The 18911-nt window shown below is 38.0% G+C and overlaps 1 protein-coding gene and 1 long non-coding RNA gene across 2 annotated transcripts in view; both read right to left on the bottom strand.

The window, feature by feature from the left end:
- LOC131688909 (organic cation transporter protein) overlaps positions 1 to 4643 on the bottom strand; it is a 76991-nt gene extending 72348 nt beyond the window's left edge. The window contains exon 1 of the mRNA XM_058973528.1: positions 3609 to 4643. Within this exon, the coding sequence (XP_058829511.1) occupies positions 3609 to 4063 (455 nt within the window). The 5' untranslated portion in view covers positions 4064 to 4643. The remainder of the gene's footprint in view (positions 1 to 3608) is intronic.
- Positions 4644 to 18134: 13491 nt separating this feature from the next.
- Positions 18135 to 18911, bottom strand: LOC131688800 (uncharacterized). The gene is made up of 2 exons (XR_009305306.1): positions 18824 to 18911; positions 18135 to 18750 (listed from the first exon to the last, which is right to left on the bottom strand). It is a non-coding gene; the product is annotated as an uncharacterized LOC131688800 (long non-coding RNA).

Below are 18911 nucleotides of genomic sequence, written 5' to 3'. Positions count from 1 at the left end.
TAAGTGAAGTTATTCACAAAAATAAGAGCTACAAATTTGCTGAAGACATCATTTCGATATAATCACTTCCAAGAAAATTTGTGAAAATATCTCACTCATAGGGGGATTAATCAGCAAAAGCACAATACCAAAAGAAAGGGCATATTACCTCCATTAAATTCTCCGAAGATACTATTGACCTAAAATAAGCCGTTTTGGCGTTAATAATAGATTACATGTTTTTGGTCATATTTCTGGCAATGGGAAATGATAACAATCTTTCGTCCGCATTTAATGTTAAATATCTCTTTTGATAATCCTCCGATTTCAACAATCTATAGCTTGTTCGAAAGGTATTCGTTAAAGCTGTCTAAAAACATATAAATTGGTAATTTATATTGTCAACTTCGGCAGATAATTTTAAAAAAAACTGCAAAAAACGCCATTTTTACGCATTCAAACATTCATATCTTGGAAACTAAACATCAAAATCAAAAACAAATTAATAGCGTTCATACTGTTTTTTTAGTTCTTTCATTTAAAATTGGTTTGGATAAGATCGGTTCAGCCATTACTGAGAAACACGAATGAGAATTTGTCAGACACACACAGACATTGTCCCACATCGTCGAGCTGAGTCGATTGGTATATAAGACTCGGCCCTCCGGGCCTCGGAAAAAATCTTGAAAGTTTGAGCGAATTCTATTCATTTCTTTTATAAGAAATGTAAAAAGGATTTTTTAATGTAATAGCATCATAGAGAAACTAACAGCAACAAAGTTTATCCAACAATGATTTAACATGTTTTTAAATTTCATACTAATCGCCAGACAAAACAATACTTTTATTATAAAATATGATTCTAAATGTCATGCCAAATCAAATTGCATTTATCTTAAAGCTTCCAGAAAGCTGAAGTTTTCGAGACATTTAATTTGTTAAATTTTTCCCGTTAATACGGCTGCTGGGGCAGTAAGTTCTAATTTAAACATTTTCTATTTTATATTATAGAACTGATAAAATAATAAAGGGTGTCTCACATCGAATTGCATTACGGAAAAAGCGCTGTAGAAATTGTATATTTTCTCCTGAAAATTTGGGTAGGAGTAATTTGGAGTGCATTGTTTACCGAGTATTTGTATCGCTGTCAGTTTTTTAAAAATTGAAAAAAATGGCGTCACTAGAAACGCAACGTCGCGAATTGATTTGGCGCAAGTACCTGGAAAATCCTCAAGCTCTGAGTATCGATCGGAAGGAGAAATGCGGATAGGATGGATGTTCTATTAGTGATCAGGATCACAAGCGTGTAGTGAAAGCGTTTAAGCGGAATCTTAATGCTTCGGTTAGGGATGTAGTCAAAAAGTTTAATCTGTCCAAATCTTTCGTTCACAGAGCCAACGAGAGGGACTGTTTGACAAGTTTGATGTTCCGGAGGAAGTGAGGAAGCAGAAACTTGCAATGTTAGCCAATAAATACATGTTTTGACAAGCGATCTGCTCATGTGGCAAACGGAGTGCGCCGTTCGTGACTACCGGGACTGTAAACGGGGAGATCTACCTTAAGGAGTGTTTACAGAAGCGTCTGCTTCTTCTGTTGAAACAACAAGAAGGCCCTACGATTTTCTGGCCGAATCTAGCTTCATTCCACTATTCACATATTGTCCTGGAGTGGTACGAAGCCAACAGGGTCACTTTAGGCGTTTCTAAATCGGCTGATGGATACATGAATAAAATGCATCTAGTTGCAGTTATAAACGTGCAAACCTTACATAGTTTTGTTACACAGGAGATCCTTTAGATTTTAGAATGACGCCTAACCCCACATAGAGTAAAATATTGTTTATGTCAAAAATCGTTTCCGTGTTTAACACGATAGACATTTGATTGTTCAATGATCATATTGAAGAAAAGCGAATAACTTATGAAAAGGGTACAATTTCACGAGCTATTTGTCTTTGTTGAGACAAAATTCCAAATATCTCGAAAACTATTACATTTTGGAAGATCTTATACCATTATACATTCGTTTTTACATTGTTCTAGTTAAAAATGTAGACTTATTGCAAATAAGCTTGAATAGGTGTAACACCGACTACTCCGATATAGTGTATGTAATGTCAAATATCGGAAAAGTCATTAATTTACTATATTTATGATGTGATGATAATGTAGTCGTCCCACCATCAGTGCAAGGGCAACGCCAGTGGCTGCAGTTGCTTTATCAATCAGTCAATTTATCCCTTTATGAAGGGCCAAAAAGGGTTGGATTCATAAGCAGAAGTTTTTATGCGGACTCCACAGGGACAAAGAATCTCCTTCCAACAATAAAATCCATACGTTTAAATAGCGGCATTTGCAATACTCGTTAAGGCACTGCCTGATGGTTTGTGCGAGAAGAGCGCTTCAAACTTACGGTGCCGTGACAGATAAGAATATTAACAATAAGTCCATAATTCCGCAGAATTAGGAAGTCAGTGAAGACATTATTATCTTCTGACTAGAGACAGGCAATCCACGTACTATAATCCATTATACAGTTCGTAAGATGCCCTGATGCACCCTGCCTGCCCAAATAGTGAAATAAATCAATATCATAAAAATGCATGTAACGAATGTAATAAATATAGTTCAATTAGTGAAAATAAAAGTAAAGAAATGCTTTGAAGGAATAAAATATAATACAGTAATATAACAAAAAAATATTTATATAGTACTTTAATAAATAAATTGAAATAAATTTTTTCCTCGTAATCTCTTAAAATCAGGTATGGAAATATTATATATGTACGAAGCTTTACTTTCAATTCTCAATATTCATTTATTTGTCCCCATTTGCTTTTTACGAAGTCTTAAATAGAGAGATTCAGTCAAAAAATATTAGGAAACTTTATAGTTAAACGCTACAAGCAACCACATTTCCGTTTATCGCCCCTATCCGGCTAACCCATTCCTAAAAAATATTAGTGGCACATTATCATATTCAAAGGACAGTTTGCGCCTTTCTGAAATTGCCAACACTATTTCTTTAACGTATCGTACTCATATGGATATTTAAACTCTTAATAGTCATTCGATAACGAAGCTCTACACTCATGTAAAAATATTAATGTCCTAGCTGGAGAGAAAATTAATCCCAATCTGGCGTCATCACTCCAAATTAATGAATTAGCCTCCATTTTGCCACTACACACAATAAGTTACAAACTATACTCAAACAACGCACACCAACCGTGGAGCAAAAACAGACAGAAACCTTGAGGCTTATTTTTTCCTAGATGGCTCTATCGAATGCCTTCCGATCCGGCGCTCGGATTTCATTGTTTTTGTTCGTCACAAGTATTTAAGTATATAATACGAGAACTGATGCGATGGCATACTGCCCAGATTAATTCCACTGTTTCAGATCCTACAAATCACACACTTGCTGAGTTAGCGTCGAAATTGCAATCTCAAGCGTCTCTAATAGTTATAAAACAACCGGCTACGAATCTTTTGTTACAACCGCTTCCAAAAAAATGTGTGCAACCAACCATTGCAAGTTTTTTTTTCTCATTGCTACAAACACCAGCGCACATGGAAACGGATTGTTCTATGTTATAAGGTAAGGTTGTTAGTTTCAATCGGACTCACCTTTCTTCCACGGACAAGTGTTCTAGCTCCGGAGCCCAGCACCAGTGTTCTTCCGGAACAATAGTGATGAAAATTTGCGAAAAGTACACGAACGCCACGAAAAACGCAAACGGGATCATCAGTAGAAACAGGATCTTCTGGTAGCGCCCAAATTCGCCAATGTGTGGCAACAGATCATCGAAATCAACGATCGGAGTTTCCCGCACAACTTCCAATCCGGTGGACCCGGCGTTCTTGCCGTTCTTCTTCTTCTGTTGTATCTCGAGCTCCTTTGTCTGATCATGCTTATCCGCCATGACCGGACAATCCGAGACGAAGCCATTGTTGATGAAGCCGTTCAATTTCAGGTTATTGCTCAGGTTCCCCAGACTGCTTGCATTATTTAACGAACCGGGTAAGTCGTTATCGTCCCCGACGTGCACTACCGCAATATTTTCTTGTGGTTTTGGCGTCATATTGTATTTTTCCCTCTTTTGTCAGTTCTAAGCTAAGGATTACTCGATCTTTGCTCGATATAAGCTTATAGAACAACCACCGCTTCGCAATCACGCGATTTTTTCTATCACAACACTTGATACTTAGAACAGGTAAACTATAGTATCAATATTTTAACTTTTCGATCTTAACATTTTTTTTCCACAGAAAATTCACCGCGCGAAACTTTTTTGCAAGTTTTCCAGTAGGCAACTTTTCGTTCTACCACAGGAGGACGCCAGCGCCGTTTCCCTGCTCTTCTCAAAAAAGAACTCAACGGTTCTAATCTGCTGATCACACTAGATTGAAGTCCTCCACCGTTGATCACATCAATATATAAATTCTAGCATGGCGGCACAAGATCGCGCGCCCAACCAGCTTCAGGAGAGCAATTCTCGGTGGCAGAGCTTTTCTCCCGTCGCAGCATCCGATCAGTACGTGAGAATATATGGGCGACAAATTACCCAGAAACAACACTATAGTGCTCATGAGAGCTCTCGTGATCACAGCTGCTGGCAGAACAAGAGAGATGCAGAACTTCTTGGAAAGGATACGGGTTTTCCCGCGCACATATGGGCTCACTCACTCTCCAACAGCGCAATTTGTGCTTCACTTCACCAAACAGCGCTGAAGATCAACTACGCCTATAACTTCTTCACTCGTGCCTACACTGATCGATACTGGTTGCTCCTTCGCAGTGTTTTTACTAGTTTTGCTGGAAAATGCAACTTTTTGCTACCCACTCGAACCGATCGCACTTTGGTAACCGAGGGAGGTCTCTCACGCTCATTCTCTCTCTCACTATCTGTCTCTTTTGACTAGAAGGACCATTGCACTACACTGCACTAGTGACTAGTCCAGTTTGCAGGGAAGCTCTGATTTTCTTGAAAGCTTCTTGGTACTCTTAAGTAGGTAAGTGTAGGTTGGCAAGTTTAACCCGCAAAATTTTGCCAAATACACGTTTCAACCGGTATGATGCGGACAGCATGGAGGTAATAGAACTTTTGTGTGAACCCGCAATAGTGTACCAACAGCCATTCACAAGCAGGTAGCGTTCAACCGAAAAGAAATAGCCAAGATTATCGATTGGATCTGCAATTCATGTGTGCTCGGGCCGTATGAAAAAGTTTACGCTCGTTTCGAAAGGCAAAAAGTAGATATGTAGGTACCGTACCGGTCTTTGTTCTGGGATTTCCAAACCATTCATCCGTCTAGAACATTTAATTGAAGGATTGACGGGGTTTTCCAGGATAATGCTCGACTCAGTATGTTTGGCGTTTGGTATATTCTTCTAATAGCTTCTCCTTGGAACCAGATCTAAACTGCAGTTGACCTTCATTTGGACTCGACATAATAAAACTTATAGTGTTATGGTAATAAAAAATGCTCTTCGGTTCGGTTCACTTGTTATGGGATTGAACATTCATTTGTGTCGCAGGGTAGTTAAAGTTGGAGACACAAGGGTTAATACTGGCATTTCCCTATTTTGTGCCTAAGATATAAAGAAAATTGTCTTACCCAGTGTTCATAAATATTCAATTTTTTTAATGTTTTACAAGCACAAAATTGTTTTATTTTGTATTGATTATATTGTTTAATTGGGTGTTCAACCCCAAGCTCAGCAATGATTCGGTTAAAAAAAATATTTTTATCGTCTGATGGACTCCGGTCAAATGTTTGATTCCTATCTTGAGGGGAAGCGGGGTTAACAGACATTGAGACTTGGTTCGAACAAAAGGGTCGAAATTGATAACTCTCCGAGCTCTCGATCGAAGCAGTTCGTTTTCTGGTGCTGTGCATAAAGTGAACAAGAATAAATTGTCAGTGAAGGTCAACCATTGTTCGAGGCAGTCTTTGTTCGCCGGTGCCCAGGCTGGTGAAGTGAATACCAGAATAGCCGGAATCGCCGCTATATAAGCTAAGTATTTTTTTTCTTTCATTTCCCTTTCCCCGATCGGTCTCTACTTCTTCCCTTTCCCCTGAATATAAGTTTCATCTCTCGTTTACACCACGTGTTATCCTCGTGCCTAAATGGCCGAGGGCGAAGTAACATTGGATGGGAATGATATTCCCATGGATATACCGGATAAACCCGAAATTACTCCCTCCTTTGATTCCCCCAGTCCTCCCCGTATTAAAACATACCCAGCCAGTTCGACTGGACCCTGGGTGGTGTATTTCCGGCCCAACACGAAATCGCCCAATATTCTAGAAATCTCACGGGAGCTGACTGCCAACTACCCGTCCGTGGCTCAGATAACACGTGTTCGAGCTAATAAGATACGCGTTATAGTAAATGACCTCGACCAGGCAAACCAGATTGCTCGCAGCGAGCGTTTTACGAAGCAATTCAAAGTGTATGTGCCTTGTAGAGTTGTGGAGATCGATGGGGTCGTCGCCGAACCGGGTCTAAAGTGCGAAGACCTGTTGAAGTACGGGGTTGGCTGCTTTAAGGACCCTTCACTTCAAAAGGTGAAAATTCTGGAATGCAAGCAATTGTATTCCGCAAAAACTGAAGATGATAAGACAACTTATTCTCCGTCAGACTCGATTCGGGTGACTTTCTCCGGATCTGCTCTTCCCAACTATGTCCTCCTGGATAAGGTTCGCCTACCTGTTCGCCTATTTGTACCGCGGGTAATGAACTGCAGCAATTGCAAGCAACTGGGCCACACAGCCACTTATTGTGGCAATAAAAAACGGTGCGGCAAATGCGAGGGAGAGCATGAGGATGACGCTTGCGGTGGAGAAACTGAGAAGTGTATTTACTGCGGGGGCCCTCCGCATGCTCTTAAGTCATGCCCGGCGTACAAGCAGCGCGGGGATAAAATTAAGCGCTCCCTTAAGGATCGCTCGAGGCACTCTTATGCAGAAATGCTAAAGAATGCTTCGCCATCTGTCCCTTCCGAAAATTCCTTTGCTCTTTTGGCTGGCGTTGAGCAAGAATCTGACGACCCACAAGAGGGAACATCATTGGTTAACCCAGGGGAATCCAGGAAGAGGAGAAATCTAGCCTCCCCTACATTGCCTCGTAAGGGTGCCAAGGTGTCGTCCACTCAGAGTGCGCCATCTACAACCAATAAATCCAACGGAAGTGATGCACAAAAGCCGAAGCAATTTGCTCCAGGACTTGGAAATATTAATTCTAACAAGGAGTACCCACCACTTCCAGGGACACCAAAAACCCCAAGTGTCCCCTTTTTTCAAACAGATACTCAGTCCAGTAGCGGACTAATGAAATTTTCTGACATAGTGGACTTAATTTTCACAGCTTTCAATGTTACTGATCCTCTTAAAAGCCTTCTGATACGTTTTCTCCCTATGGTGCAAACATTTTTGAAGCAGTTGACTACTAAATGGCCCCTCCTTGCAGCGATCGTATCCTTCGATGGCTAAGTCATCGAACGAGGTCACCGATTCGATCACTGTTCTACAGTGGAACAGCAGAAGTATCCTCCCGAAAATCGATTCCTTTAAATTTTTACTAAATAGTTTAAAATGTGATGCTTTCGCATTATGTGAAACTTGGTTAACTTCCGATATAAATCTCAACTTCCACGACTTTAATATAATTCGTCTGGATCGAGAAAACCCCTATGGAGGAGTACTTTTGGGGATCAAAAAGTGCTATTCTTTCAACCGAATTAACCTCTCTTCGACACCAGGCATTGAAATTGTCGCTTGTAAAGTTTTAATCAAAGGTAAAGACCTTTGCATTGCTTCCATCTACATTCCTCCTAGAGCCTCGGTAGGGCACCGAACGCTTTGTAATATCACGGAATCCTTACCGGCACCGCGGCTAGTTCTGGGAGACTTTAACTCGCACGGTACGGTATGGGGCTGTCTTCATGATGATAATAGATCAACATTAATCCAAGATCTTTGCGATAATTTCAACATGACCATCTTAAACACGGGAGAAATGACGCGGATTCCTACACCACCAGCACGCGCAAGCGCGTTGGATTTATCTCTATGCTCGACTTCGCTACAGTTAGATTGCATGTGGAAGGTGATCCCTGATCCCCACGGTAGCGACCATTTGCCTATCGTGATTTCAATTGCTAACGGTTCAAGACCATCGGAAACAATCAATGTATCGTATGACCTCACACGGAACATTGATTGGAAGAGTTACGCGACCGCGATATCCGTTAAAATCGAATCCACTCAAGAACTTCCTCCGGAGGAAGAGTACAGGTTTTTGGCTGGCTTGATTCTCGACAGTGCGAATCAAGCTCAGACTAAACCAGTACCCAGCGCGAATACCCATGGACGGTCTCCCACCCTGTGGTGGGATAAAGAGTGCTCAGAGCTGTACGCGGAAAAGTCCACTGCATATAAGGCCTTCCGGGAAGACGGGTTACCCGCTAGCTATCTACAGTACGCGTCGTTAGAAAGGCGAATGAAGAGTCTAATGAAAGCCAAAAAACGTAGTTATTGGCGCCGGTTCGTCGACGGGTTAACGAGAGAAACAGCGATGAGCACTCTTTGGGGTACGGCTCGACGTATGCGTAATCATAATAGTACCAACGAGAACGTGGAATATTCAAACCGTTGGATATTCGCTTTCGCCAAGAAGATCTGTCCGGACTCTGTCCCGGTACAGAAAACGAACCGCGCCGCGTCTTCTCACGATACCGCGAACGAAACACCGTTTTCGATGGTGGAGTTCTCACTTGCTCTCTTATCGTGCAACAATAACGCCCCAGGGTTAGACAGAATCAAATTCAACTTGCTGAAGAATCTGCCTGACACTGCAAAAAGGCGCCTGTTGAATTTATTTAACAAGTTTCTTGAGGGTAACATTGTCCCTTATGAATGGAGGCAAGTGAAGGTCATCGCCATCCAAAAACCAGGAAAACCAGCCTCCGACCACAACTCGTATCGGCCGATTGCAATGCTGTCCTGTATTCGGAAGTTGTTCGAGAAAATGATCATGTTTCGCCTCGACAATTGGGTTGAAGCAAATGGCTTACTGTCAGATACACAATTTGGCTTCCGCAAAGGCAAAGGGACGAACGATTGCCTTGCGTTGCTTTCTACAGAAATCCAAATGGCCTATGCTAACAAAGAGCAGATGGCATCAGTCTTCTTGGATATTAAGGGGGCTTTTGACTCAGTTTCTATCAACATTCTGTCAGAGAAGCTGCACCAGCATGGTCTTTCGCCAATTTTAAATAACTTTTTGCTAAACCTGTTGTCTGAAAAGCACATGCACTTTTCGCATGGCGATTTAACAACATCGCGATTTAGCTACATGGGTCTTCCCCAGGGCTCATGTCTAAGTCCCCTGCTCTACAATTTCTACGTGAATGACATTGACGATTGTCTTGCCAATTCATGCACGCTAAGGCAACTTGCAGACGACGGGGTGGTCTCTGTTACAGGGCCCAAAGCTGCCGACTTGCAAGGACCATTACAAAATACCTTGGACAATTTGTCTGCTTGGGCTCTTCAGCTGGGTATTGAGTTCTCCACGGAGAAAACTGAGTTGGTTGTTTTTTCTAGGAAGCGTGAGCCGGCGCAACTCCAGCTTCTATTAATGGGTGTAACGATCAACCAGGTTTTCACATTTAAATATCTCGGGGTCTGGTTCGACTCTAAAGGTACCTGGGGATGTCACATTAGGTACCTGAAACAGAAATGCCAACAAAGGATCAATTTTCTCCGAACAATAACTGGAACATGGTGGGGTGCTCACCCAGGAGACCTGATCAGGTTATACCAAACAACGATATTGTCGGTGATGGAGTACGGGTGTTTCTGTTTCCGCTCCGCTGCGAACATACACTTCATCAAACTGGAGAGAATCCAGTATCGTTGCTTGCGCATTGCCTTGGGTTGCATGCACTCGACCCATACGATGAGTCTCGAAGTGCTGGCGGGCGTTCTTCCGCTAAAAAAAATCGATTTTGGGAACTCTCATATCGATTGCTCATCCGATGCGACATTCTGAACCCGTTGGTGATTGAAAACTTCGAGAGGCTCGTCGAGCTTAATTCTCAAACCCGATTTATGGCCTTGTACTTCGACTACATGGCACAGAGCATTAATCCTTCTTCATATACTCCCAGCCGTGTTCGTTTCCTAGATACTTCTGATTCTACTGTATTCTTCGACACATCCATGAAGGAAGAGATTCGTGGAATCCCGGACCATATACGCCCGCAAGTGATCCCCAATATATTTTATAATAAATTCCGAGAAGTCGACTATGACAAAATGTTCTACACTGACGGATCAAATCTCGATGGGTCCACTGGCTTCGGTATCTTCAACAATACTATCACCGCTTCATTCAAGCTCAATGATCCCGCTTCAGTTTACGTCGCAGAGTTAGCTGCAATTCAGTACACCCTTGGGATCATCGACACTCTGCCCACAGATCACTACTTCATCATTTCGGACAGCCTCAGCTCCATCGAGGCTCTTCGTGCGATGAAGCCCAAAAAGCAATTCCCATATTTCCTGGGGAAGATACGGGAGTCCTTGTGTACGTTATCTGAAAAATCTTATCAAATTACCTTTGTTTGGGTCCCCTCTCATTGCTCTATCCCGGGCAATGAAAAGGCCGATTCATTAGCAAAGGTGGGCGCATTAAATGGTGACATATACGAAAGACCAATCTGCTTCAACGAATTTTTTAGTATTTGTCGTCAGAGGACACTCAACAGTTGGCAAACCTCGTGGAGCAATGGTGAACTTGGACGATGGCTACATTCCATTATCCCAAAGGTATCAACGAAGCCTTGGTTCAGGGGGATGGATGTGGGTCGTGATTTTATTCGTGTAATGTCCCGACTTATGTCCAACCACTACACCTTGGATGCGCATCTGCGGCGTATTGGGCTTGCGGAGAGTAGTCTGTGCGCTTGTGACGAGGGCTATCACGACATCGAGCACGTTGTCTGGGTATGCGCCGGGTACTTGGACGCCAGGTCTCAGTTAAAGGATTCCCTTCGGGCCCGAGGTAGACCACCCAATGTCCCAGTCCGAGATATACTGGCAAATCGTGATTTCCCCTATATGTCCCTTATTTATACTTTCATAAAAACGACAAATATCCCAATTTAGCCCCTCTCTTTTTATTTCTCGTTTTAGAAGCTTTATCTTGCCTTGTGGGACCGATCAGCTCCAGACTGCAACTATGTAACCGCCGTCGCACTTACCACTACGGAACTGAAGCGAGAGCGACTCAAGGTCCGATGACTTTTGAAGGATTCCCCGCGGGTCCGAAGAATACCATCCGCCAATCCAACCTACTAGACTGAGGCGGTAATCTTTCGCTGATCTCCCGTTTGAGCGAAAGTTGCAAGTTTTGCTCTTCTCTCCCGGTCACCATCTACGCTTTCTCTCCCCTGTCCTTGATACAACTGCTTCTACAGCCCCCCTCTGAATATCTTGACCAAGCATAAGTCTCCGCTAAAAAAGTTCAAATTTGTATTCTGTATTCCTAGTTTTAAGATAGTTGTAATTTTACCTCTTTGTTAAAACTATTGTCCCCCATCTTGTAAATAGAATTGTATCCCTAGTCTTAAAACACCTGCGAATTTTCTCATAAATATTTGTTCCCCCTTTTGTGTACCAAACTATATTGTTAGTTTTAAGATAACTGTAAATATTTCCTAAAAATTATTACTATTGAATTCCTTGTTTTAAATTTTTTTCATAAAAAAAATCTTTCGCCCCCTCTCTTGTATATAGAATCTTATTTCTAGTCTTAAGATAGCTGTAAAATTTTTCTTTTTTAAAAAAAATATTTCAACATTGTAACCTCCTAGTTTTAAAATATACAAAATGTAAAAACAAAAGAATTTGGCACCGCCAAGCTAACGCATTTGTGCCTATCAAATAAACGAAATGAATAAAAAAAAAAAAAAAGGGTCGAAATTTGAAAATCTCTCTAACTGTGGTTTAACTTGAAAAAATCTAATTCCTTTTAGTTTTTCTGAAAGGACTTTGGGACAGGCTAAAAAGAGAAAATACCTTTTCGATTTGTGATCGATACATTGAAAACCCGATTTAATCCACCTATCAGTGAGATGAGACATTTCATATCACTGTTGTATTATTCATTAGTTTGCCGAACACACGCAAAGTTGGCAAGCAACTAGATGTGAGATATCACAGTTTCGAGTCCTGCACGAATAACACTTCGAATAAAATGTATAAATTAAAGAAAAATCATTTAAAAAAATTTAAAATAATTATGAAACAAAATATAAAAGTTATTCATAAAATGGATATAATGATTAATATAAATCAAATTAATAAAATAAATCCAATTAGCTAAAATGAAAATTAGACGATGTTAAAAAGGTAAAAAAGTAAAAGAGTAAATTAACTTGTTTTAAGCTCACAAACTGTCATCCAATAATAAAAAGAACTGACTAAACCGTAAAATGAAGAATCTGAATAAAATAGATGAACGGGGCAAAATTAACAATTTAAAAAAAAATGATTAAAATAAATGAATAAATAATATGAATAAAACCAAAAAAAAAAATATGGAAATAATAAGATAAATAATACGAATAATATGGATAAAATTAACCCTTTCATACCTAATATTTTTCTATCACATATATGGTTCCAAAACCGTTTTTCTTAAAAGTAAAGAAACACAAAAAACCTGTTTTGATCAAGATAGATGCTGATCTAGCAGTGTGAGAAGCTACTCAATTTTTACATACCGATTCTTAATACACATCTCCTACAAAGTTTTCAACAATATTTGAAAGCAGCGAAAATATATGAAAATATAATTTTTCACCGAAAACTGAGAATGTCTCTGGCAGCACTACTCCAGTGAAATCCAATTAGAACAAATGCTATAACTTCAGTTCTACGTATATTTCTTGTAACTATGAGCGCTCAAATAAACGGTGATTGTCACAATTATTAGTTTTACTTTTTTGTGAAGAAATCTTGTCTAACTCCAAAGTTATAGCTGTTTGAAAACGTGGTTGTTCATAAATAACAGGGTATGCAGAGTGTTAATAAAATCAATACAATGAATAGAATGAATAAATTATACAAAATGAAGAAAGTGATAAAAGGAATAAAAATGTTTTCTTTCTATATATTTTATCATTTTTTTCATATTGTTTGCTTTTAAACAATAAAATGATTGAAATGAAAAAAATCAGCGATAGTAAAAAGTAATAGAATTAATAGAATAAATTGAATTGTGTCTAATTAATGTTCTAGATGAAATGAATAAAATGCATTACTGAACAAAGTTAGTCAGATTATTAAAATGAATAAAATGTGTGAGCCCGAAAAATAATATAAAATTGAATAACACGAAAAAAGTTAATAAATTAAATGAATGATACGAATAAGATGTATGAGATAATAAACTGATCGGAATGCGTACGAAGGATGAAATGAATACAATAGATAAAATGAGGTCGAATAAACAAGATGAATCAAAAGAATGCTAAATGAATAAAATCATTAAAATGAAATGAATATTTAAAATAAGTCAAATTTTTTAAATGAAAAAAATAAACAAAACGAATAAAATCAATGAAATGAATGATCTGGAAAAATGAGTATATAGAATAAAATTTTAAAAGGTTTGTTAAATGAAGTAAACGAATAAAACAAATTTCACGAATTCCAAAACCATTGTTTCAGAATATTCTGAAGCGTTTGTAAAATTCCCATTTCAAAGAGCACGTTTTCGTTCTTCTTTTCTTGACGGCTTTTTAAGATTATCTGGTGTTTGTTCTTTATTGATGGGCCCTAATTAGTCAGGAAATGTTGAAAATTTCATTTAATTTAAATTTTGATTTAATCAGGAATTTGTCTTGGAATTAAAAGATGTCTTTTTGGTCACAGATATCTGAAAAATGATTCTTGTACAGAATAGAATTTTCAGGTCCAGTATTTTAACGCGTAATTGGAAATAGTAAATTGAGATAAGGCCACCTGTAAATAGTATTCAAATGCATTGAAGTATATAGAAAAGAGTACCAAGTGTTTAGGTTATGTTGGCAATTATAATATTGTCGATGGCACAAAAGCCATACATTTAGTCGATTACAATGCAGTCTCTTTCCACCCATCCTTATCACTTGAGAATTGTTTCGTTCGGAATTCTCGTTCGGGAGAGTCCTACACAACGTATTAGGGGGCTAGAATGGGGGGCGGGGGTGTGGAGAAATTTGTGACAATTTGTTACATGGGGGGAGAGAGGAGTCAATTTTTGGCAATTTTTGCGTTACGTAATTTATGAATGGTCCCAAATACGCCTTTAGTCACATTGATCATGAAAAATGTATATTGGGGTTTTCAGTACAACTCAGTATCAGTTACACAGTAATATGTATGACATAAATTCAGTGAGATCAACTATTCGTCCAATGCACAATCTGTGTAGAATACGGAGCACTCAAACGAAACGTCTAGTGAATTGTCCAATGCCTATACTAATTCTGACATTGAAGCTTCAATTGAAGCGCTCTTAGCTAAAGGCAAATTTGGGCAAATGAAATCATCGCTATAAATTAAAAGCATCCTTTTACTCGGATGCAAGATGCCGGATCTAATTTGTGAATAGTTTTAGAATTTGATCCGCTATTTTTCATAAAAGTGCACTCCAATACAATGAATCTGCATTTTCCGCAATATCAACCCAAAACAGGTATTCTCAATTTTCAAATGACACATTTGAGCATATGTTTCATTCAAAATTCAGTAGAGATACGAAAAGTTTAAAAAAGTGCACGTGGGATGTGTCTTTTCAACATTTTTGTCTTCAAACAAACATATTACCCAATTTGAAATACTCAAGGATTTTTGTATATAAAACGCTCAGTATAGAATTGAATTGAATTGGAGTTGATGTAGTTTTCGGTTTTTGGTCATATAACTCTACTTAGTGCAACGTTTCGAAGGAATAACCCCTCATCTTCAGAGGAAAACAGGGTTTGAACATAATATATATACTTTTCTCATAATACAAATATTTTGCAAATTTTGCCAGGACCACAAATATTTTCTTTTTTAAGTAGAATATTTAGTTTTTTTCCGCAAGTCTACACTAAAATAGAAAACTATTTATAGAGAAACAGAAGACAAACATAGGTTTGCTTTCTTTAACCTAAATAAATACATCGCAAGATTGAATTAGCTAGGATACTAACAAATATTTCAGATTAGTTGAAGATCTTATGACACATCTTAGAAATAGAATTGGAAATATAGATCTGAGTCGTGACAGTTGCCACAAACACAACTAGTGATATATCGGGGGTGGGGAGAGGCGACAAGTGAGGAATGGTAAATGATGGTTAGTCTGTGACATTATTTTTGTATATGGGGCGAAATTTTGATTCCTCACATCTTTATTTTACATAAAGCAACTGATAATTTTTACGCCATGATTAGTATAACATAAATCTTGTAAAAGAAGATAAACTTTCACTAGAATTTTGTTATTCAAAAACACAGTTGCTACCGGTGGAACTACGAGTAAAATATGAATATAAATAATGTTAGAAATCTATTTTCTCACTACTAGATGAATTACTTGGCGATCTGTGCATTCATATACCATCCAACGACTATCTCACGACTGAACGCAATGCTTGATCTAACGAATAAATATATCAACTCTGGACAAATTTTTACTTTGAAGTGAATTTACACATTGTTTTGTCTTTGAAGTAAATTTGCGTATTAATTTTTGATAAATAGTTAATTAATTATTATGAAAATTCACCAATTGTTTTCGGAACCGAATTCCTTGAATCGCGCAGATGTGTTTTCATACCCCGATATTCAAAAAGTTTTCAAAGTTTGAGCGAATCCTATACATTTCTTTTGTAAGAAATGTAAAAAGGGAAAATGATCAAAAAGAAACATGAGACAATTATGCCTAGAACGGCAGTGCTAGCCTCGTTCAGACTAGACATAGTGCATAGGTTGGGCCAGGAAGCCCGCTCTGCAAATCTAAGACATTTCATATATGCACTACGAGCTGATCTGAAAGCCCTGGAGACATCAGACTGACGCCAGTTCCTAGTTCTTCTCAGATCCTTCTTTATTCTTTCAAACTCTGCCCTCCAGCAAGGGGTTCCCCTAGTTTATTTAACAACACGAAGTGGAGAAGCTTCTTTGTAGGAAGCTACTATGAACGAGTTTGTCATATCCACGACCTCATTCAAACCGTCTAGTTAACTAATTACTGGAAAATATCCATGGAATTTACTGCCCATAAAAGCATAAGAGTCTCATATGGATTTTTGTCGAAAATGAGTTATCTGTTGGATTGTATTATGTATCACTACTGAATTACTACACACAAATAAGATTACCAGATTTGTTTAGAAAATATTGAAACGATACCAAAAATGACCCTGCCACTTCTTGTTTTCAAAGATCTGTATACTTCACATCCTTGCTCTCACTTGTGTACTATGGCTCTAAATTTTCATAACTTTTCCTACCCACTAATCTCTAGCTAATTGAATGTCGTTAAAATTTAAAAAAAGAAAAATGTGACTACATAGTCGAAATAAAAAAGGAAAAAAAAGCTTATTTTAAAGGAAACTTTCTTAGCATTTCAATATTTCCATTTCCATTTCTCTAAAAATACAAAAAGTTTGATTTTTGAGACGTCACATAAATCCCCTATTCCTAATAACTATTCTGCCCATTTCTGTAAATCTGTGAAAAAATTTCAGAAATTGAAAAAAACTTTTGCGACTTTTGTCAGAATACGAGATGTTGGGGTTCTAGAGTATTTCGTTATTCGTATTAAATTTTAACTTTTTCTCGTGCATGTACCTATAACATTCATAAATCAAATTTGCTTAAATGTACGACAAAATTCAAATATGTAGGGGAACATGGGGAGACTTGACCAGGTTTTCAGCTAAAACTGCATAAATCTCTAAAAAAGCCTTCAATCCCCCAAAAATCATTCAGATAGTTATTGCAAAGTTATTGCGCGTCTTCATGATTTTTTTCAGAATTTTTAATTTAATTTTTGAAAAGTTACAAAAGTTTTTCTGTGATCGTTTTTTCTGGTCAAGTCTCCCCATTGCGGGGAGACTTGACCATGGCGTGGGGAGACTTGACCAAGAGAATTTTGAAAAATCATAACAAAAAATAATGACATAAAACATACTGTACTTATTTTTTCCCTATTGTCGAGATCCTTAGGTAGCAGTAAAAAATATAAAAGAGTTGCATTTGATAAATTTTGATTTTTTTAAATGCATTTCTTTTTAAGGATTAACTGTACTGCTTGCATTGCATGTTCACACGTCACGAAATCAGTCCCACTATTGCTAACTTTGCTTACAAATTTTAAAATATAAAGACTTATGTTTGGGGTGGGTTTTTTTATGGCGTGATTAACATTAACAGTAGGTACCAAAGCATAATAAATATTAGGAATTTTGTATTTTTCTTCAGCTGATCGCCACTTGGTCAAGTCTCCCCATAAAATCTTGGTCAAGTCTCCCCAACATTAGTTATTGCGTTCAATTTCATGCGAATTCTAGTAATAACTATTCCAATGTTCCAATTTATGTAAAATCATTTCACTGCTTCACAAGGATTAAGAGGGTATATTAGTCCTTTAATAGTAATTAGTAGTCAAGTAGATATGTCCATACAAAGTTTGATAAAAAATTACATAATTTAATGCAAATTTATTAATCACGTAATATTTTCTGCAAGGAAAGGATTTTTTACTCCAAACTTTCAAAATTACCTTAAGGGATCGAAACAAGTATAAAAATATTTTTGAAAAAAAATTAAGAATCGAATAGGAGACGCCATAGCCGAAAATAGAATTTTGCGCTTGGTCAAGTCTCCCCATGTTCCCCTACATTACATTTTTTGACATTTAGTGTCGATTCCACATTTTATCTATAAATAGTTAATATCAACTCCCATTAACAATAAATTACTTTTTGATTAATTATTTATACCGCGTAAAATCAAATATGTTTTCAATTTTCTGTTAATGAATACAACAACCCAGCGCATCCCAATAGTGTTATTATGTACACACAGAAAAAAATAATGTAAAACCAATAAAATTGTATTTAATATCTAACAAATTTTCATGTTAGCTATTGGGTAACAAAATTTGGGCTTCATTACAACTAATTTGTTAGTACAAGCATCACGATTTAATTGAAATGAAAATATTTTTTTCTTGCAACTAAAACATAGAGGAACTGGGCCAATTCAAACCTAGTAAGGATTTGTGAGCTATAGAACTGGAATGAGTCAACCGATTCACAAATAAGTATCTTATTCTGAAAGCCTGATCGATTGCACAGATTTTTATTTATGCGATATTTTCCGATCTTTTACCGTATTGTGTATAAACGGTTCTGCGCAAAAGTACATGAAAGGTCCGAAAAACCCCAACCCTGTTCGGAAACTCATATTACTAGCCCAAATTTAGCCATCACTATATCGGACTGACCCAATAACCTTGCGAATCGTATCCCCCTTTAGCATTAATAAGGAAGGAGAAGATTGAGCATCATAGAAGCAACAACTGTAGGTCTGAAGTAGCCAGATATGAATAGAAACACCGGCAACTTGTATCGGTGGGTTCATATGTGCAGTTGGCGAAAACGGTGATGCTTATGCTGCAGACGGAACCGCGTTTTTCCGATTATACTCATTCCTAAATATTAGGAAAAACAATTAGTGGTCGGTAATCATATGATTGATTATGATGTTTCTCGAATTATACTTACAAATTTGCTATTTTCCGATGAAAAGTCCCGTTCTAGCGCAGACATTGTAACCCGTAATAAAAGGGTGGCACACGTCGACTGTTTGAGG

The sequence above is a fragment of the Topomyia yanbarensis genome, chromosome 3 (assembly GCF_030247195.1).
Source record: "Topomyia yanbarensis strain Yona2022 chromosome 3, ASM3024719v1, whole genome shotgun sequence".
Taxonomy (NCBI): Eukaryota; Metazoa; Arthropoda; class Insecta; order Diptera; family Culicidae; genus Topomyia; species Topomyia yanbarensis.
This window is presented reverse-complemented; position numbering and strand designations above follow the sequence as displayed.